The sequence below is a fragment of the Balaenoptera physalus genome (assembly GCF_965194825.1).
Source record: "Balaenoptera physalus genome assembly, chromosome: 14".
NCBI classification, from domain to species: domain Eukaryota; kingdom Metazoa; phylum Chordata; class Mammalia; order Artiodactyla; family Balaenopteridae; genus Balaenoptera; species Balaenoptera physalus.
Window position 1 is genome coordinate 87,834,230 of NC_138893.1, and position 23,249 is coordinate 87,857,478.

The 23,249-nt window shown below is 39.8% G+C and overlaps 1 protein-coding gene across 18 annotated transcripts in view; it reads right to left on the reverse strand.

Annotated features, from left to right (window-relative positions):
• The window catches only part of TET1 (tet methylcytosine dioxygenase 1), a 141,225-nt gene that overhangs the window by 93,713 nt on the left and 24,263 nt on the right, over window positions 1–23,249 (reverse strand). For 13 of the 18 annotated variants that reach the window (XR_014253295.1, XR_014253296.1, XR_014253297.1 and 10 more), the window contains one exon: window positions 573–626. The exons of 1 other annotated variant lie outside the window; for it this stretch is intronic. Coding sequence is in view for 10 of the 17 variants with exons in the window: in XM_082424368.1 (XP_082280494.1) it covers window positions 573–626 (54 nt within the window). In the remaining 7 variants the exon portion in view is untranslated. 4 more of the 18 variants (XM_082424360.1, XM_082424361.1, XR_014253299.1 and 1 more) reach the window with 4 other exon arrangements.

Consider the following 23,249-nt stretch of genomic DNA (forward strand, 5'->3'; position numbering starts at 1 on the left):
CAAATTCAAGATGATATAATGAGAATTTGGGATTAAGCAATTGTAATTTGGCTGTAAAACCTCAATGGCTTACACATTTTAAGCTGAACTGGAACCTCTAGGCACCTTTTCCTTTGGAAAAATCACACATTTTAAAATAGTGTCTAATGGAAGGTCCATTAAAATCACAATGGATCATAGCTGTCAACTTTAAATAGTGTCTTTCTCCTTAAGAGCTGAAGTTTACACACTGGTGCAACACCACAAATGCAGATGCTACAAAGGGAGCTACAAAAAAAAGCCACAAATTTTATTCACGACACTTGCATATAAAGTTTTCTTTCTGCAGACTCGTGTGGAGTTGAAAATAAAGGATGCTAATATGCATATTATGCAGCATATCAAAAAAAAGAGAGAGAGGGAGAGAGAGAGAGAAAGAGAGAGAAAACACTTTAGTTGAGTGAAAATTCATTTATCTACTGAAAATCTGGGAGAATTTACATCCACTGTACTCCAAATTTACCCCTAAGTGACAGAAAAATACTATATGAAATGGAAAAATATTAAATATGAGTTAATCAATAGCTGATTACCTTTAAAACTTTGGGCTTCTTTTCCCTCTGGGGCCTCTTGTTTTCCTTTATAACCTAAAAAAAATCAAATTGCAAAATGAGCCTCCGTATAAGAGAAAAAAAATTAGCTCCCACCTCCCCCCCCCCCAAAATTTTTGGCTATTCTCTATAAAACTACTTATACCATCTAAAATCATCAACATGTTTGCTAGACAGAACCTAAAGAGCTTATGTAAAATGTATACTTCAAAAGTCACTGAAAAAAAGCCTTGCATAAAGATGAAGTAGGGAAATACCCTTTTTTCCCCTTAAAGTCTGTCTTAATTAGCCTCTGCATTCTTCACAGCGAAGCCCACGAGGTAGCCATCTTGCTCGCTTCTGCAGAGGAAGCCTCTACAGTTGAACAGTTCTGCAAACTGCTTTTTGGTATTATTATCATGGTGTTTAAAGGCAGCCCTGGCCTGCCAGCACTGTAGACGTGCTGGGCATGCCTTTTGCAAAAACAGCCCCACAAAGAGTGCAGCCAATGGCAATGCAGAGCTTAGCAACTCCAAAGTGATCTTCTCTGCCTAGCCTTCCTAGACAAAGGATCTCCTGTGCGGCTCCGCTCTCACCACAGGACACAGGCAGCCACAAGCTGCGACATGGAGTTCGCTGCAGAGGATCTGGTCGCGCCGAAATCACAGGAGGCTTCAGCAAAAACACAATGCACACAAATCCCCCAGGTCTCCACCATCGGATCGATGGCGGATTCTCCCTGATTAGTAACCTCTTGGCGGCTCCGAGGGCAGGTCTGCGCGGGGGGAGGGGTGCGCGGTCCTGCCTTTAACGTACAGGAGATATAACTGAGCTGAGGGGGGCATTTGGGCTTGCTGAAACTCTGGAAGGTATTGTGCATTTTTACTTTATAAGGCAAGGCTAAATATTGGCGATATTTAAGGCAGGGAGGTTATGTGAGGACAGTGTAGGCTCAGCTGTTGGGCTGCGTGTCTCATTCCTCGGGAACCACACCTCTCTGCAGCAGGCGCTTTGCCCAGAAACACAGCAATTTGATTTCTGTCAATAAATGTCCAATGATAAAGGCGGATTAAAAAATAAAAATAAAGCCACTTAAAAGGGAAAGGACAGGATGAGGACAAGGAGAGGGGGAGGAGTTTTCAAAATACACTTGCCACTCTGAGTGGCTGGAGATTTCAAAAAGATTTCTCTCTCTTGCTCTGGACATTTCTGATGACCTTCATTTCCCAAAGAAATCCATCCCTTCCAGAAGGCGGATTCATAACTTTGGGACAGAAGAAGCACCTCTGGCTCCTCTGCCTCCCAAGATCATCAACTGTCACCGAGCATCTCTCCGCAGAGCTGCCAAGCAAGTCCCCACGTGGAGCCTGTCTGTGCACGGGCTGATGGACAGACACAGCCACTTACTTCCCAGGGATTGGGAGCTGAGCCAGAGGTGGAACAAGCAACCAGCCACACTCAATACACCTGAACAGCCCTCATGCCCAGTGGGTGGTAAGCACTGGGAGAGCTGGGCACCACAGTTAGAACTTGCCAGACCCTGGGAATGACAGAGCCAGAGGAGTTTAGCCCCTCCCTTCAGCCTCCCGGACATGTAACAGTGGCAGCAGACGAAGAACCAGGACAGCTGTTTGAGCTGGCAGGTCTCAAGGTCACTGCCAAAATGCAGTGCAGAGGCCAGTCAAAGTCCCATCACAGCCACCTTGACAGCTGCACAGATCTTGGGAAGACAGCCTCAGCTCCATCCTCACAGGGCCAAAGTTTCAGCAGCACATTTGGGGGATTGGCAGGAGGGCCTCACTGGCTGCTCAGCCAAAGATGGGTTTTCCACTTGCAGTTGGATTCAGAACAGATTCCCACAACCAGAAATCGGGAACAGAGAGAGGGCCGGAAAGCCTGTATTTCATCACCCTTGATTCCTAGCCTTTCAGTCTGCCACAAAAGCACGCTTTTCTTGTTGGAATGGGAAGTCCAACGTGCATTGTTTCCCCACTTTAAACTACCTCTCCCTCACCCACCCACTTTCAAAATTTTTAACAAATGTAAGCAGCAAGCAAAACCAGTGGATTTTGACCTAACCACGTCCACCATGGCAACTTTAAGCATACTGAGCCCACGCTAAAAAGCTCTCTGTGGGGAATGAAGCAACCGTGAAATGAATGGGTAGAAAAACGGGACCAAATACAAGATTTGAAAATGAGTGCAAAACCTTTTAACCCTACATTTCTTTCTCTTTGGAGATTTGTGTGTGTGTGGTAAAATATACATAACATAAAATTTTCCATTTTAAAGTGTACAATTTAGTAGCATTAAGTATATTCACAATGTTGTGCAAGTATCACCACTTTCCATTTCCAGAACTTTTTCATCATTCCAAACAGAAACTCTGTACCCATTAAACAGTAACTCCCCACTCCCGTGCTAACTTCTGTTCTGCTTTGTGAGTCTATGAATTTGCCTGCTCTAGGTACCTCATATAAGTAGTACCACACAATATTTGTTCTTTTACATCTGGCTTATTTCACTTAGCATAATGTTTTCAAGGTTCATCCATGTTGTAAGGTGTATTAAGAATTTCATTCCTTTTTAAGGCTGAATAACAACATTTTGTTACCCATTCTTCTGTTGATACACTTTTGGGTCATTTCTCCCTTTTGACTATTGTGAATAATACTGCTATGAACATGGGTATACAAGTATCTATTTGAGTCCCTGCATTCAATTCATTTGAGTATATACATGGGAGTAGAACTGCTGGATCATATGACAATTCTGTTTAATTTTTTGAGGAACCACCAAACCATTTTCTGCAGCCAAACTATTTTTTACCATTTTACATTCCCATCAGCAATGCATACAAAGGTAGCCCTACATTTCTTAAAGTGTCTTCCATTTCAATTACAGATTACGCCTCTCCCCTTGAATAGCCGAATAACATTTTTAAAAAGCATCAACATTTTCCCAGGTTGATTGCTCACTATTTAGTAAAATGGCCATGATATATTAAGCTATAATTATAGGGGACTTCCCTGGCCGTTAAGCGGTTGAGACTCCGTGCTTCCAGTGCAGAGGACGCGGGTTCGATCTCTGGTTGGGGAACTATGATCCCATGTGCCGTGTGGCGAAAAAGTAAAAAAGATATAATTATATATTTTAAATCATTTTATTACCTGTGTGATCCATATGTTTGCCTCAGTAAAATAAAATCAGGATCAGAGTGTTAGGTCTACTGAATATCCACACTGGTGAGAGGTCCATTTTTTACAGCCCCATGGACAGGCGTTTTCACCGTATGGGGTACTCATGAAACCACACAACATCGCACTTGGCAACCTAAGCAAACATCGAAGGTCTATGTTTAGTGTTCTGTAAAATGAGTTAATAATAAAGCCAAAGCTCATCCCAGCTAAATGAGGGTTAATGGAAGTGACCAGAACTAACATTAACTCCAAATATCCAACTGATACTACACCATGAAGATCTATACTTGTTTGAACACAGAGTAGATTGGTAACATCAATTAGTTGTGACCATCTGTTCTAAATCCTATACCTAGCGATTTGTCCGTCTCAGCTCAAGGCTTAGGTGACATGAACTTTGATGGAGAAAATAATCAGAAATTACTAGCAGAGAAAGTGGAGGTCGAGAGCCATTCCCATTATCTTATTATTTAGGGCAAAATGCATACAACTAGATCCAGTTGAATGAATGACAAGTTGAGAAACTAAGACACATTGTGTTGTAGTCCAGCCTATTCAGAACTTATTTTTGTCACTTAAATCTATTTGTTTTTCCCACAAGGAACCACTATTAAGTTGCATGAGTTACTTAATTTTGTAATAACTCAAGTGTATTAGGTTTTTTCAAATATTACAAAATGAGATCTATCTCTTTTCTCTTAAAAGTCACTTGATTACAGAGCTAAAAAAAGAACATTAGAGAAAATTTAGGTCATAGATAAACTGAGGCCCAAAGAGGTAAAATTACTTAACTCAGGTTACACAGCAAGTTAAAACCTGAACTTGAGCCTGAATCTAACCATTTACACTGCTCTCTCTATAATTCCTCTTCATTACTCAACAATAGAATTTGCAAATATCCCAAAATAACCTTAAAAGAACTATCTTCACACACAAAAAAAGGGACTTCCTTGGCGGTCCAGTGGTTAAGACTCCACGCGTCTACTGCAGGGGGCACGGGTTCAGTCCCTGGTCGGGAACTAAGATCCCACATGCCGTGTGATGCGGCCAAAAACAAAACAAAAACAAGAAACACTTCAAAACCACACCCTTAGTTATAAAAATATTGAATCACTATGTTGTACACCTGAAACTAATACTGTAAATCAACAATACTTCCAAAAAAAACCCCCTCACATGCATCATTTTTAGGCTAGAACAGCAGCTCAAGAAGATTAGTATTTTTTTCCTAATATTTGTTTATTTATTTATTTGGCTGCACCGGGTCCTACTTGCGGCATGTGGGCGTTGCGGCATGCAGGATCTTTAGTTGTGGCACGTGGGATCTAGTTCCCTGAACGGGAATGGAACCCGGGCCTGGAGCAAGGAGTCTTAGCCACTGGACCACCAGTGAAGTCCAAAGAAGATTAGTATTTTTTAAAATTAATTAATTAATTAGTATATATTTTTGGCTGCATTGGGTCTTCGTTGCTGCGCGCGGGCTTTCTCTAGTTGTGGCAAGCGGGGGCTACTCTTTGTTGCGGTGTGCAGGCTTCTCATTGCGGTGGCTTCTCTTGTTGCAGAGCACAGGCTCTAGGCGCACAAGCTTCAGTAGTTGTGGCTCGCAGGCTCTAGAGCGCCGTCTCAGTAGTTGTGGCACACGGGCTTAGTTGCTCCGTGACATGTGGGATCTCGCTGGACCAGGGCTTGAACCCGTGCCCCCTGCATTGGCAGGCGGATTCCCAACCACTGCGTCACCAGGGAAGCCCTAGGTGTATTTTTGAAAAGATAATATTGTGTGCCCTCAGAGATAAATTTATGAATAATTTCAAAATCCTACTTCTCTTTCTAAACATAAACAATTCTGTACCCACAAGAAACTAGACATACAAACACTGCCTAGGAGGAGTCTTCTTCTAAATTAATCTCGAGTTATTTACTATTCCTCAAAATTGACACCTGTGCAGCACAAAATCCTTCCAATATTAGCCACACTCTGGTCTCCCATGAAATCCTCCTATATGTCTCTTCTTTTTTACTGTTGGAGACATAGCTTTTGCTGTGATACTTGGTTAAGATATTCCAAGTACCACCTTTTGTAAACTTCCAATCAATATGAATAACAAAAAAAAAAAAGGCAGCTCATACTTTAACAATTCTAATGGAGATCTTAAAGTTAGTTTGATTTTATGTCATGTGAGACATAGGAACCTGAAAGGCTAACACTGGAGATCTCAGTTTTTAATCGTGAGTGATTGAGTCGATCCCCTGGCACAGCTTTTCCCTGGCTTCCCTCCCCCACTTCCTTCCCTGAGGCTTATCTGCAGTAATGCTTTTTCCCTCTAAGGGGCCTGGTCTACCAAGTATCCAACTCCATTCTCTCTAGCAGTCCTGCTTACTGCTGGTAAAAATAACTGCTCTTCAATAGCAATAACTAAGGAACAAGTAAGCAAGCAGTGATCTTCAGCAGCTGCCAAGTGAGAACAGTTGACAATGAGGTGAACCATAGATAATGCCAGAGACTAAATGGGGCTAAAATATCACCTCTCCCCAATTTCTTCTCAGCAATTCGCAGTACTAACTTGAAACTGATAAGTCTACTCCCTCTATTACAGTCTAGATCCATAATTTGAACAGCGAAATCCAATAACAGCATCTATGGCTTTTTGTCAAAAACAAATCACAAAGGATGCTGCAATTTAGAAAATTTTCCCCTTTTGTGAATGATATATTGAATGCTTCTTATTATTCCTAGTCTGTCCTGTGTATTTTATAATTAATGTTATTCTTTTTTTTTTTAAAGGAAGTTCTGTACCTTCGGGCTCCCTCTCTATGTTATTCATGCAAGAGAGCTGACTCTAGAGAGCATTGTACCCTCAGTTTTATTTTTGTTTTATTTATTTATTTATTATTTATTTTTTATTTTTGGCTGCGTTGGGTCTTCGTTGCTGCACACGGGCTTTCTCTCGTTGCGGCGAGTGGGGGCTACTCTTCGTTGTGGTGGCTTCTCTTGCTGCAGAGCAAGCATGGGCTCTAGGCGCGCAGGCTTCAGTAGTTGTGGCACGTGGGCTCAGTAGTTGTGGCTCCCGGGCTCTAGAGCGCAGGCTCAGTCACTGTGGTGTACGGGCTTAGTTGCTCCACAGCATGTGGGATCTTCCCGGACCAGGGCTCGAACCTGTGTCCCCTGCAATGGCAGGCAGATTCTTAACCACTGCGCCACCAGGGAAGTCCAATACCCTCAGTTTTTGACCTAATAGCAAGATCCTAAAACTGTCTTGTTTCACGGAGAAGCTCAAAGCATTTACACACATACAACTTCTTTCTGAGAAAGTTAGACCTAGGTGTCTCCTAAGTTTAGCAAAATCAAGCCAATTTGTTAATTCATGTTTTTACAATGAAATTCCCCCATTTAATAACCAAAAACCGTTAAAACAATAGTGTTGTTTTAAAACAAGTGTTGGGCACTTTCAATATGCAGACGTGGTGCTGGGCTCCCCGCTCCCCCCCGGAACGTACCATCTCAGGAGAGACACAAACAGATAATTATTATGAAGTAGTATAGAATGGGGATGAGCCCAGAAATCTATGCAAGACCAGAGAAGGCTTCCCAGAGGAAGTGACATTTATTTCCACTGTAAGTAGGAGTTGGTTTAACATAGAGGGACAGAATAAAAGTATACGCCCCAGATGGGGGTAACAACATGTACAAGGACGCTGGGAGCACTGTGGCTATTGACAGTCACACTATGGGGAGAAATGCATATAAATAGATACGCTACAACATGGGCATTAATGCTGGTCATTGAGAATGCATATGAAGAGATGTAATCAGCCTTAATTCTCTACCATTCTGGTTTGAAATATTTCTGTTCCATCCTTCAACTTTCCATAATTGGTCCTTTCAAAAGACAACAATGATACCCCTGTTAAGTTGTTCATCACAAACAGCTACCTTTTCAAGAGAACTAAGGAGAGGTGACTGGTTTATCCTAGGTCTGAAACCTTCGTAGTTTAGCTAGAAAAACCCCTCATGTAACTAAGTCTCCTAATCAGAGTAAAGCAATATTTTGAGAATAAGTGTATGTAGGTTTTTGTTGAGATGAGATCAGTTACTCAGGAAGGGTTAACCTCTTTAGTTTTTGAACTAATTTACTCGAGTCCCACACAATCTATGGAGAAGCAAGATTTGCCTACCAAGAAATGTTACTCTTTCAGCTGGGTAACTCTGGTTGTACTGGAGAGATGCTTCTGATGTTTGGAGAAAGGGATGCCCTTCCTTTGTTCATTCCAGAAATAGAACAGAGAACACCAGCTATATTCGAGGCACTGCTTAACACCTGTGGAATCTCTGACAATGAATAACTTTTCCATTGAGCTTAACTCAGGTAGAGAGAAAAAACAAAAAACTTGACATTGAGCCCACAATATTTATAATTATAGAATGCCTAAAATTAATTTTTTCTAAAGTCTGTTTGACTTTCTTGATATCCAAATACTTATTCAGTGGGCACATTAGCTCTTGTTGAAACTGAAATAAATAAACAGTCCTTGATATTCTTACTAGAGGCTTTTTTTTTTTGGCCGCAGAGCATGTGGGATCTTAGTTCCCCAACCAGGGGTCGACCCAGGGATGGAACCCATGCCCCCTGCAGCGGAAGCACAGAGTCTTAACCACTGGACCGCCAGGGAAGTCCTAGAGACATTTCTTCTAACTTGAGATTACCATTTCGCTATCTGAGGGGATCCTTTTGAGCTTTTGCAACATAAAGCCCTTTAGGAATAACTTGTGGGATCAAGAGGAGATATATTTGTCATAGCAAGAAAACAAAAAAGTTATTTTCCCCAGAGTCCACCTTAGAAATCAACAAGTGTGGAGCTCAAGGTTATACCCATGTTAACTGTGCAGATTTAAATGAAAAACTTGCCTGTCTTTATCAGGAATGCTTTAGCCTAAACGATTATAATGGCATTTCCATAGGTAACTCTTAATGACTAGTTAAGAAAATGCAATTTCCTCCCAAATCTGTTTGATTTACCTGACTTCCAAACACTTATTCAAAGTGTACATTAGCTCTTGCTGTTTAAAATAAAATAAATGGTTCTTAATGTTTTTACTAGATATTTATAACCTGTGAATTGATATTTTCCTTGCTCATAACAACAGTTCTTTCATGCACATCATTTGAGAATAAGTCAAACTGCATTCATTGATGCTGTGATTGTTTCCAACTTTATGAATATATACCATATTTTTATAAGGCTACTTTTGCTAATCATCATAATAAATGAAGCATTAGTGGGTTTGGGGAGGGGGTGGTGGGGATGAAGGACCACTATACCTAACAATTCTCTTAATCATAACTATGTATGTGATAAAAGAAAATCAATTGAGATTTTTTGAAAAGAAAGTATTATTTCTTCATGGCTTGTCCACCTTAAGATGTTAGATCATACAATATCAAAATATCTTATACAAGATCAGTATGTCCTTGGTGGGATCCAAATCCCAATGATGCTTATTAACTATGGGACCCAGAGTAAGTTAACCTCCCATAGACTCAGTGAGGGACAAAGCTGACTTTAGGGTTAAATGCTGTAATGGCTATGAAAAAAGCTTCTGGTATGGCAGCTGACTTGCAGGTGGTTCCACTACAGCAACGGAGAATGATGGCTGTCACATGAACATGTACAAATAAACAAGGTATTAAGCAATTAAAACTCATTTAATATAAAAATGGAGATATTCAAGCAAATAATATTTTGGGACATTGGAACCTCTCCCAGATAAGTCTAGTATTAACAAGATTTCTGCTAGAGTTAGGGCGTGCTAATTTCACCATACCATTATAACATAATCTTACATTTATTAGTTAGAAAAGAATATGAAACTTTCACTTCCAGTGATAACAAAATTGATAATTTGAAACAACCCGCCAGCTGAAGACAATTAGAAAAACTACACAAAATAAAAAAACATCTCCTTGGAGGCATAGGAGAGTAAAAAAATTTACACCATAGTGTAGAATTAATTACCATCCCAGGATTCAGAGGGTAATGAGGTCCAGGGAGGGCAAATTTTTCTTAGGTAAAAATTAAAAATGGAGAAAAAAAGCTAAAAAGATTGTTAAAGAGAAGTGTAACCTTGAAGTTAGAATACAGAAGCAGGGCTTCCCTCGTGGCGCAGTGGTTAAGAATCCACCTGCCAATGCAGGGGACACGGGTTCGAGCCCCGGTCCGGGAAAATCCCACATGCCACGGAGCAACTAAGCCCGTGCGCCACAACTACTGAGCCTGCGCTCTAGAGCCCGCGAGCCACAACTACTGAAGCCCATGTGCCACAACTACTGAAGCCCACGCGCCTAGAGCCTGTGCTCTGCAACAAGAGAAACCACCACAATGAGAAGCCTGCGCCCCGCAACAAAGAGTAGCCCCCCGCTCACTGCAACTAGAGAAAGCCCGCGTGCAACAGCGAAGACCCAATGCAGCCAAAAATTAAATAAATGAATAAATAAATAAATTTATTTTAAAAATAAATAAATAAATAAAATAAAAGAAAATAAAAGAAAATACAGAAGCAGTGGAATTGGTAAACTCAAAGAGTTTAAATAGTTGATTTATGTCAAAAAATTATATTTTTGCAAAATGAACCTTTAAGTTTTTTTTTTTTAATTTTTATTGAAGTATAGTTGACTTACAATGTTGTGTTAGTTTCTCTCTTTTTTTTTTTTTGGCTGTGCCGCGTGGTATGCAAGATCTTAGTTGCCCCACCCTGTGCCCCCTGCATTGGGAGCACGGAGTCTTAACCACTGGACCATCCAGGGAAGTCCCTAGGGAGCTTTTTTTTTTTTTTTTGGTGTGTTAGTTTCTGGTGTACAGCAAAATGATTCAGTTACATATATATATGCACATATATATATTCTTTTTCAGATTCTTTCCCATTATAGGTTATTACAAGATACTGAATATAGTTTCCTGTGCTATACAGTGCTATATAGTTTCCTTGTTAACATGAACCTAGTATAAGATTCTTACACAACATGTCTTTCAAAGTTTCAAAAGTCTAAAAGACAGCAGCAATCACCTTAGCAGGGCTATCCTCAACCAGTCCACATTTTGGTCCCACTTCTCTCTATCTTCCAGGTTCTTCATATTTGGCTTGTTGCCCTTGCTCAGAAACATGGTGGTTAATTTTATCTATCTATTTATTATTTTGGCCATGCCACGCCGCTTGTGGGATTTTAGTTCCCTGACCAGGGATCAAACCCTGGTCCTTGGTAGCTGAAGTGTTGAGTCCTAACTAATGGACCCCCAGGAAATTCCCGGGAACGTGGTGCTTTAAATGAGCACTTACCATCCAAGCCAAGGGCTCTAATCCAAGATCAACTGTGTAGTCTTAGACAAGTTACTTGGCCTGTCTAAGCCTCAGTGTCTTACTTCATACATTGGGGGAAGAATGTATGTTTCAGAGGATTATTACAAGGATTACATGAGATAATGAGCATGTCAGTGCTTAATACAGTACCGGGCACTTAGTAAGTACTCAATATATAATAGTTGTTATCAACCCCTTCAGATATCAATGTTTACTACATACCAGTTCCACGTCTATGACTAGTATCATTTAATTCAACCAACATTTGTTTGGTGGCTACCAAATGACAAGCACTACACAATGTTTGTGTCCCCCCAAAATTCATTTTTTGAAATCCTAAAGCCCAATATAACGATATTAGAAGATGGGGCCTTTGGGATATGCTTAAGTCATGAGGGTAGAACCCTCATGAATGGGATTAGTGCCTTCTAAAAGAAGCTCCAGAGAGTTCCCTAGCCTCTTCCACCATGTGCGGACACAGTGAGAAGGCACAAACCATGAACCAGGAAGTGGGCCTTCACCAGAATTCAACCATGCTGGTGCCTTCTCCACATCTATGAGCAATAAATTTCTGCTGCTTATAAGCCACCCCGGCTGCAGTATTTTGTTATAGCAGCCCAAAAGGACTAAGACAGACTTGAATAGACACTTCTCCAAAAAAGATATACAAGTGGTCAATAAGGACATGAAAAGATGCTTGATATCATTAATCATTAGAGAAATGCAAATCAAAACCATCCTGGAATACCACTTCACACCGACTAGGAAGGCAATAATCAGAAAGTCAGATAACAAGTTTTGATGAGGATGGTTGAATCTAAAATGGTACAGCTGCTTTGGAAAACAGTTTGGCAATTCCTTAAAGTTAAACAAACAGTTACCATATGACCCAGCAGTTCCAATCCTAGGGATATACCCATAATAACTGAAAACACATGTCCACAAAAAAAACCTGCACACAAATGTTCGTAAATGCATTATTCATAGTAGCCAAAAAGTAGAAACAACTCAGAAGTCCACCAACTGATGAATGTTTATACAAAATGTGGTTTATTCATGCAATGAAATATTATTCAGTCATAAAAGGGAACGAAGTACTGATAAATGCTATGACATGGATGAAACTTGAAAACTTTATGCTAAAGTAAAAGAAGCCAGATACAAAAGACCAAATATTGTATGGTTCCACTTACATGAAATGCCCAGAATAGGCAAATCCATAAAGACAAAAAGCAAATTAGTGGTTACCAGGAGCTGAGGGAGAGAAGAATGGGGAGTCACTGCTTAATTATACTGGGTTTCTTTTTTGGGGTGATGAACGTGTTCTAGAATTAGATTGTGGTAAAGGTTGCACAACTTTGTAAATATACTAAAGACCAGGAATTCCTTGGCGGTCCAGTGGTTAGGACTCTGTGCGTCCACTGCAGGGGGCACTGGTTCGATGTCTGGTTGGGGAACTAAGATCCTGCAAGCTCTGCAGCCAATATATATACCACTATTGCACTACTGTACACTTTCAAAAGAGTGAATTTTATGATACATGAATTAGATCTCAGTTTTTTAAAAAGAAGAAATTATTTGATTCTCCTTTATCATAATGGAAAGAGTGCCTCTACTACTTGCTAGCCAGGGGAAATTAATACATTTTTTAATGTGGGTTTCCATTTCCTAGTCTGCTAAATGAGAGTCCTAATACTTAACACTTCATGGGTTACTGTCAGGATCAAATATGGTAACATTAAGCCTTCTAGCACAGTGTCTGGCCCATAGTAGACTCTCAATAAATGGTAATTTTCCCCTTTTTCCTTTCCTTTGCCAGTTTCCTGCACTGCAAGTCAAAGAAGTTTAAATTTTGTTAAAATCTTACGTACCTAATTATCAATGAAGACAAAGTTCCCTGGTTACTGACTTTTTTAAAAGAAATAAGTTAAACACTACTTTGTTTTGTTTTCCTTGTTTTATTGATTTTTGTTTGTTTTGACATCTCATAGTGTACCAGAAATGTCCCTAGAAAATGGAAGTAGGTGAATAAAGAAGGTAATTTAATTTTATGTTGCCTAGTAGACAAATCTCCCTGCAAGTCTGTGTTAATTCCTAAACAAGTTACTTACTCCTGCAAGAGTGGAGGAAACTAACCCACACACACACACACACACACACACACACACACACACACACACACACTTTTCTCTCTAAATCTAAACTGGATCAGCTCCCTCCAAAAGTCCATGGCTTGGATCAACTGTGGGCTTCCACTGTCTTGTCCTCCCACTTCCTCCTGTCTTGATCCTACTTTTGCCCTTTAACAGAAAACTCACCACAAAATGGTGTTCCATATGAAATATGATACGAAAATGAGCTGTGTAGTGTAAATGTCTAGAATATGGCAGAAACACCAAAACCCTCTCATTATACAAGGACAAGAAAATAACTGTGGCATCGTCTCGCCGGAAACCACAGCTATAATTCTGCATCACATGGGAACAGTGAAACCAATTCATTCATAATCCTAATCCTTTTGCAGGAAAAATGCATTTGCAGATACTGTGAATGGTGTGTACTGGCTACTTCTGAGGACTTTAGTTACTTTCCTCTAAGTAACGTGAGTCAAGCAGCAAGAGGGAAATGGGTGAAAGTAATGAAATGAATAGGCAAATCTCTTCAAGGATAAAACAATAACCACCACATTAAGCACCTACTATGTAGCAGGGACTCTGCCAGACCCTTTGTAGACATCACTTCTGCTCCTCAGGCATCCCTGCTTCAGGGCTCTATCACAATGTTACAAATAGATCCATTCTCACACTGAGGACCACATGGTGGGGATATAGGATCTTAGTATAACTTAACCAGAGTAACAGTTGTCAATTTCACTCCTTCAAAATCTTAAAAGATTGGTGTGATCCCCTTACTTGTTTTTACTTTGGGGAGTAGGAGACATGATTTATATTTCTGTGAAATCTAATGAAAGCTAAAGACCATCTCTCCAGAAAAATGCATATAAAACAATATGTTACATATAATTTTTTTTAATAAATTTATTTATTTTATGTATTTATTTTTGGCTGCATTGGGTCTACGTTGCTGTGCATGGGCTTTCTCTAGTTGCGGCGAGCGGGGGCCACTCTTCGTTGCAGTGCGCGGGCTTCTCATTGCAGTGGCTTCTCTTGTTGCCGAGCATGGGCTCTAGGCACGTGGGCTTCAGTAGTTGCGGCGCATGGGCTCAGTAGTTGTGGCTTGCGGGCTCTAGAGCGCAGGCTCAGTAGCTGTGGCGCATGGGCTTAGTTGCTCCGTGGCATGTGGGATCTTCCCGGACCAGGGATTGAACCCATGTCCCCTGCATTAGCAGGCGGATTCTTAACCACTTCGCCACCAGGGGAGTCCCTACATATAATTTTGAGGGGATGGGATCACAGAGCACTGAAGCCCATCCAGATTAAAAACCTCTGATGTAGAAGTTCTAACTTTATGATTTTTGAAACATCATATGAAAGACAAGTGTTGGGATCATTTAAACCAGGATCAAATTAGTCTTAGGAACTCTTGTCTAGCAACCAAAAAACGTGGAAAATTTAGTGAGACTAAAGCACTAATATAATAATAATAATTTTAAAATTCTGGTTTTTTCCATGGTAGCTAAAAATACACCAAGTACCTAATCTGATCTGGCTAGTGTCCAGTCATTTAGCTACGCTAATGAGATATGCTTAAATGCTGGCTCAACCCCCATCTTTGAGAGGGCATGAAGATGTGTTTACCAGAAAAAAGGTAAAAGAAACTTTAGTTTCTCTTTCTGAGAGAATGAAATAGACCTGACTTTCCAAAAAATACCTGTACTACAAACTTTAGGTTTCCGAAAGTGGTAAAGATTTAGAAACCATTAGGCAATAATAAATCACTAACAAAATACTAAATATTTTGGTTATGCTAATACTTCTAGCTTGAAATACAGGACTAGTAGATTCCAGTGTCAAGAACATAATTTGAGGGGACTTCGCTGGTGATCCAGTGGTAAAGAAACCTCCTTGCAATGCAGGGGACGTGGGTTGGATCCCTGGTCAGGGAACTAAGATCCCACATGCCCTGGGGCAACTAAGCCCGCATGCCACAACTACTGAGCTCTCACGCCTCAACTAGAGCTGGCCTGCCACAAACTACAGGGCCCACGCGCTCTGGAGCCTGTGTGCCACAACTAGAGAGAGAAAACCCGCACGCCACAACTAGAGAGAAGCCCACACACCACAACAAAGAGCCCGCACTGCAACAAAAGATCCCGCATGCCGCAACTAAGACCTGACGCAGCCAAAAAAAAAAAAAAAGAACATAATTTGAAATGGGACCCAAAATAATTCATCCAGTCATGAAAAGCAATTTAGTAGGTTATGTTCATTTACCCAAAGGAATATTATACACATACTTTTTAAATCTTTACAAATTTTTACTTACAAGGGAAATGTTGATGATATACTGAGTTAAAAAAAGAAGAAAAAATTTTACCCCATTCAACTTTAAAGATGTTATTTATTTTCTTCTGTGTGTGTGTATACACGGTTAGTTTTATTGTAACAAAGCAATTTGTATACTTTTTTTTTTTTTGTCCGCGTTGGGCCTTCGTTGCTGCGCGGGCTTTCTTTAGTTGCAGCGAGCAGGTGCTACTCTTTGTGCGGTGCGTGGGCTTCTTATTGTGGTGGCACAGGCTCTAGGTGCCCGGGCTTCAGTAGTTGTGGCACACGGGCTCAGTAGTTGTGGCGCATGGGCTTAGTTGCTCCACGGCACGTGGGATCTTCCCAGACCAGGCATCGAACCTGTGTCCCCTGCATTGGCAGGCGGATTCTTAACCACTGCACCACCAAAGAAGCCCACAATTTGTATACTTCTAACGTTTACAACTGAGCATCATCTTTCCAGTGAAACAAAAAGAAAAAATTTTTAAACTCTGTTATTTTTTAAATGCAGGGACGTCCCTGGTGGTCCAGTGGTCAAACCTTCGCCTTCCAATGCAGGGAGGTGAGTGTGCAATCCCTGGTTGGGAGCTAAGATCCCACATGCCTCAGGGCCAAAAAACCAAAACATAAAACAGAAGCAATATTGTAACAAATTCAATAAAGACTTTAAAAATGGTCCACATCAAAAAAATCTTTAAAAGAAAATAAATGCAGAAAAAATACTGGAAGCAAATATGCATCGTGGTTGCATCTAGGTAGTAGAATTAAAGTTTGTCTTTTTCCTGCTTCTAAGCTTTCCAAATGCAAATTACACTACTTTGATTTTATTACTTTTTAAAGTAACACAAACTGTTTATGTAGAAATTCAAACCATGTAGAAAAATTTAAGCAAAATTTAAAGTCACTTATTTTCTAATACACCCATCCTCCATCCAAAAACTCCAGTCCTCAGAGGTAAACACTTCCAACAGTTTGGTTTGGTAGGTCTGTATCCTTCTAGAATTGTTTTTCTAAACTCCATTTACAATTAGAAAAACATGATTTTGAGCTTTCACGGTCCTTTTCCCTTTAGAACTTTGAGGTGTCCAAACTTTGCATCTTGGTATAACTCATAATCACAAATGGACATAGCAGTAATTTTAAACAACACAAGCAGCTGCTTTTTAAACATATTTTTAAAGCACTGTGTACTTCCTATAAACTTTTTTCTCAAGTCCTCTACTTGAATTTCTGCTACAGATATCCCATGATTCTAATATCTTTGGTACTTGAAAATGACATATATAGAATAAACCCCAAAATGTTTTGAGGTACTAGCTGCTGAGATGATATATTAAGTACACATGGGATATAATGGTTTACAGTGCACTTTTTTTTTTTTAAGAGACATTGGTATGTGAGATAGGCTGAATCTTACATTTTTGATGAGATTTCATTCATTCATTGAATCATGTGTTCAGCAAACATTTATTGAGCACCTATGATGTGCTAGCACCCTCTATAGCCTGAGCTTGGGCTTTAGAAGTAATTTAAACATCTCACTTCTAATCACTGCTTTCTCACCATGTCCTTCTTTTTAAAACTGTAGCAGTGTTAACAGGACATAAATAAATCAGAAAAGAGCAAGATTTCTCTTGTTGCTTACTAGCAGACACGAAGAGCTGACGATAATTAGCCAAGACTTTCTGGATAATCATGACTTGAGCACTGAGTCTCATTATCAAGGTAATGACCTGAATTGCTTAGATTAGTCTGATTCATTTGTTAGCTGTGTCTTATTTTAATATGGTAACAGTACAAAAATATATGATCCCACCTTCTCTCCTAGCTGGTTACACTAGTGCCACATCCATCATAGTACTACAGTGACTGGCTACTTTATAGGGAGAACGACTTTTGCAGTTTTGAAACCATCAACTCTTGAAATATTACTCTGGAACAAAAATATCAAGAAGCTGACCAACAAAGACACGGGGAGATAAGCTCTGTAGCAAAATAAACATGTACCAAACTAGAGTGCTCACTAGTAAGTGACAGTATAACTTGGATTATACTGATACTAGATGAAGGTGTTAAGTCAGTTTCACACATTTTACTTTCTGGATAAGATGGTCTACACAAAATGGCAAGGTAAGACCTGAACCATACTGACAAGATTGCAGAAACTAACACCCACCAGTCATAATCAATCAAGATCAGCATGGCTTTGTTGACATGCTTGGGGTTTCTTTTTATTTATTTATTTATTTAATTGAAGTATACTTGATTTACAATGTTGTATTCATTTCTGGTGTGTAGCAAAATGGTTCAGTTATACATGTATATACATATTCTAAACATGCAAAGATCCTAGACGCCACAGGCTTTGTTTCCTATGGTCAGCTCTGTGGTGAGGTATGCTACTGAAGTCTCAGTAGTGATCCAAAGAGATTCCTTAAAGGCATATTTAGGGACATATAACATCTGCCCTCAATTGCAAGAGTTGGTAGCAAAAATTTGTTCCATATGCCATATATAACATATGCCAAAATGAAATCTGGCTGTTTGAAAACACTGAGAAAAGCAGTGGCCAGAAGAGGCCTGTCCCACGCAACTCCCACTAAAGTGGATAAAATAAAATTAAACAAGTATGTCAACCAATTCTGAAGGGACATCTCCGGAACTAGACTGTTATCACACTACCCACAGAATAGTGAACAGTCAGTGGTTCAATTTGTATCATATAATACTACTTAACTTTTAGCTTTTCAAGCACAAACTATATAGGTACTGCTGTTTTTCCAGGTGTAATTTCTATTAGCTAAGAAGGTAGCATGGTAATAAATAGCACATTTTACAGTGTTATTTAATATACTGCTATTAATCTTACCAAGCATAGAATAACCCTTTAATATTTGGAGGAAAAAAAATCAATATTAACTGGAGTAGGGAATTCCCTGGTGGTCCAGTGATTAGCACATGGAGCTTTCACAGCCATGGCCCAGGTTCAATCCCTAGTCCGGGAACTAAGATCCCACAAGCTGCCTGGCATGGCAAAACAAAAACAAAAACAGGGCTTCCCTGGTGGCGCAGTGGTTGAGAGTCTGCCTGCCAATGCAGGGGACACGGGTTCAAGCCCTGGTCTGGGAAGATCCCACATGCCGCGGAGCAACCGGGGCCGTGAGCCACAATCGCTGAACCTGCGCATCTGGAGCCTGTGCTCCGCAACAAGAGAGGCCGCGATGGTGAGAGGCCCGCGCACCGCGATGAAGAGTGGTCCCCACTTGCCACAACTAGAGAAAGCCCTCACACAGAAGCGAAGACCCAACACAGCCATAAATAAATAAATTATTTTTAAAAACAAACAAACAAACAAAAAAAACCCAAGAAACAAAAAATATTAATTGGAGTAAATATTAAGAGACTATTTCACTTTGGCAACCAACTCACAAACTGCTTAGTCATTCAATTCATGTTAATTAAATGTGTGATACTATATCAAATCATCAAGCTATAGATATATAATTCAAAACCCTGCCCTGAGAAGCATACCTACAAACAACTGTGTTTTGCTGTTGTTGTTGTTTTTGAGCATACTAAAAGGTGTGTGAAAGTGTAGCCTGGCCAAAGCACCTACCCTTTAAGTCCCTAAAAAGCACCTCTCCCCCCCTTTTAACATCACTCACTATTCAATAAATAGAATAATGCATATGTCTCAGTATGCTAAATTACGAATGCAAAATGAGGAATACCTAGCCAGGAGCAAATTCCTAGATGACTACGAGTTATAAAGTTAATGGTTTTAATTAACTGTATTTCTGAATATGGAGAACACTAAACTGAACTAAACTTAGCAAAAAATAACATTTTATCTCTTGGCCAAAGAGATCACTGGGAAGACTATCTAATCACCTTGTTGTTCAATTAAAAGAAACAATTGGGAGACAAAAATATAATCTATGATCAAAAAGAGTAGATCAAAATTGTTTTTACTTCTCCCAGATATTAGTAGTTAACATTCTGAGAAATGGCATATGCCTTTGGGGGCTAAGTATATTTTAGAAGAAAAAAATTCTAACAGTTCTGTTTTTAAAATGTACATTTGTTTCATATAATAAAATATTATTATAAATAAATAATAAAATAAATATTCTAATAATAAAAATATTAACATTTAAAAACTGTAAATGTATTTTCTCTTTCTCACTCCAACTCTCAATAATAAGTAAAATAATGCTGATGTGAGGAACAAACAAATACATGAAATATATTTGCTTACCAATATTCTTACTTATCAAAGTAAATGGGTTTCAATCATTGATGTGTGTAAAATAAATATAAAAACTTTTTGATATCAAATACCTAAAAATAAAACAAACTAGATAACTCTATATTGAAAGCTACAAAATGTTATTGAAAGAAAGTAAGTCATAAATAAAGATATACTATGGTCATGAACTGGAAGATTCAATATTGTAAAAATGTCAATCTCTTCAAACTGATGAGAGGGGGTATAGCTCAGTGGTAGAGCATTTGACTGCAAATGGATGTATAGATTCAACACAAACAATAAAAATTCCAACAGGGTTTTTGGTGGAAACTTACAAGCTGATTCAAAAATTTTGATGAAGGGATTTCCCTGGTGGTCCTGTGGCTAAGACTCCGAACTCCCAATGCAGGGGGCCTGGGTTCGATCCCTGGTCAGGGAGCTGGATCCCACATGCCACAACTAAGAGTTCGCATGCCGCAACTAAAAAGACTCCGCATGCAGCAACGAAGATTCCACACACATGCGGCAACTAAGACCCAGTGCAGCCAAATAAATAAATAAATACATATATTAAAAATTTTTTTTTGATGAAAATGCGAAGAACCAAAAAAATAGCCCAAATAAATACTGAAAACAAAACTGAAGGACTTATACTACCAGTTAGCAAGACTAGTTAGTTGTAAAGCCTAGTAATGAGAGTTCAGACAGAAAAATAGACAAAAGGCCAATGAAACAGTCTAGAAACAGATTGAGAACTAATCAATCACTTGATTTGAGACAAAGTTGATGTTGTAGTAGTGGGGAAAGGACAGTCATTTCAGTAATGGTGCTTGTCAAGTAGATATCCATATGAAAAAGAATGAGTCTTGACTCCTATCTCATGTGATACACAAAAGTCAATTCCAGTTTGTACATCTAAATGTGAAAGGTTTAAAAAAGTAACTTTTTAAGAAGAAAACAAAAGAGAACATCTTCATGACCTTGGAATTTGCAAAAAACAGACAAAATTTTCTTTTTTTTAAAGATTTATTTATTTATTCATTTTATATTTTATTTTTGTTGCGTTGGGTCTTTGTTACTGTGCACGGGCTTTCTCTAGTTGTGGTGAGCAGGGCCTACTCTTCATTGTGGTGTTCCAGCCTCTCACTGCGGTGGCTTCTCTTGTTGCGGAGCACGGGCTCTAGGTGCATGGGCTTCAGTAGTTGTGGCACACAGGCTCAGTATTTGTGGCGCACGGGCTTAGTTGCTCCACGGCATGTGGGACCTTCCCAGACCAGGGCTTGAACCCGTGTCCCCTGCATTGGCATGCGGATTCTTAACCACTGTGCCACCAGGGAAGTGCAACAAAATTTTCTTAAACAGGAAATAAAAAGTTATCATAAAGGAGAGGATTGGTAAACTGGACTACATTAAAGTTAAGAATTTCTGTTCATTAAAAAGCACAATTGGGACTTCCCTGGTGGCACAATGGTTAAGAATCTGCCTACCAATGCAGGGGACACGGGTTCGAGCCCTGCTCCAGGAAGATCCCACATGCCACAGAGCAACTAAGTCTGTGTGCCACAACTACTGAGCCTGCGCTCTGGAGCCCACGAACCACAACTAATGAGCCCGCGTGCTGTAACTACTGAAGCCTGCACACCTAGAGTCCATGTTCCACAACAAGAGAAGCAGTGAGAAGCCCACGCACCACAATGAAGTGTAGGCCCTGCTCGCCGCAACTAGAGAAAGCCTGGGCACCACAACTAGAGAGAAGCACACGCGCTGCAACAAAGACCCAATGCAGCCAAAAAAATAAAGAAAATAAATATTTTTTTAAAAAAACAAAATATCCAGTGTTGGCAAGGATGTGGAGCAAGTGGAACTTTCATACACTACTGATGAGAGTCTTAATTGGAACAACCACAGCAGTTTGGTAATATTTATGGAAGCTAAACATACGCATATTCTATGACCCAGCAATTCCACTGCTAGGAATACACTCAATAGAATGCATGCATATAGTCACCAAAAGACTTTTATAAAAATGTCCAGGGGGCTTCCCTGGTGGCGCAGTGGTTAGGAATCCGCGTGCCAATGCAGGGGACACGGGTTCAAGCCCTGGTCCGGGAAGATCCCACATGCCACGGAGCAACTAAGCCGGTGCGCCACAACTACTGAGCCTGCTGTGCCACAACTACTGAAGCCCACGTGCTTAGAGCCCGTGCTCCGCAACAAGAGAAGCCACTGCAATGAGAAGCCCTCACACCACAAGAGTAGACCCCACTTGCCACAACTAAAGAAAGCCCACACACAGCAACAGACCCAACGCAGCCATAAATAAATAAATAAATAAATAAATAAATAAATAAATAAATAAATGAAAATAAAGTTCCGTTTAAAAAAAAATACTATAGAGACTTTAACATAGAAAAAAAAAATGTCCAGGGAATTCCCTGGCGGTCCAGTGGTTGGGACTCTGTGCTTCCACTGCAGGGGGCAAGTTTGATCCCTGGTTGGGAAACTAAGATCCCACAAGCTGCACGGCCAGCCCCCCCCCCCCAAAAATCCATAGTAGCACTGCTATGTTCATTCTACTGTTCTGTTCTGTACTGTACTGTAACATTTCACTTCCCATTAACAACAGAATGGATACAGGTATTGTGATATATACATACAATAGAATACTACACTGCAACAAGAATGAACAACTATAATTATAAGCAACATTATTGGCAAATCTCATAAACATAATATTAAGCAAAAGAAGACAGAAACAAATGAGTGTACAACTGTTCCTTGCTCTCTCAGAATGAAATTCCTCAGAGAAGTGTTCCCTATGTTCTCCTCTGCCTCTCCACGCATTGTTGGATGAGTAGGTCTCTCTACTGTCAGAGTTCAGTATAAGGACAACACAATACATTCTTCAGAATCAGCTTTGTCAGGGGTAAGGGCGATCTTTTGGGAGAGGGGGAAAGCAAGAGAGAGCAAGAGAATATGAATATCATAAACTATAGGGGACCTTTGAAATAGAAAATAAACAAATAAACTAATTAAAATTGTATTTCAAATGAACAACATAACTACATTGAAGCATGAGGGTGGTGTGTGTGTGTGTGTGTGTGTAAGAGAGAGAGAACTAATTCAACATATGCATAGTCTAACTTTTGAACACACCACTGACATTTCAGCAACAATGATAATACCTGTTACCAAGATCTTGGTTTCTAAGTATCATTCTCCACCAAAAAGAACCAAGTTTCCTTGGATAAACAGCTGGTCATCTGGTCTGGGGCAGGATGGAAAATAGAAAACCTTAGAACACTTGTGCCAGAAAATAAAGAATTATTCAAACAATGGTTGAAGGTGCTCCCTGGCCAAATTTGGGGAAATTTGAGCATCAAAATAAGTAATGATAATAAAGGAGTATAACTTACTGAATATAACAAAAATCTA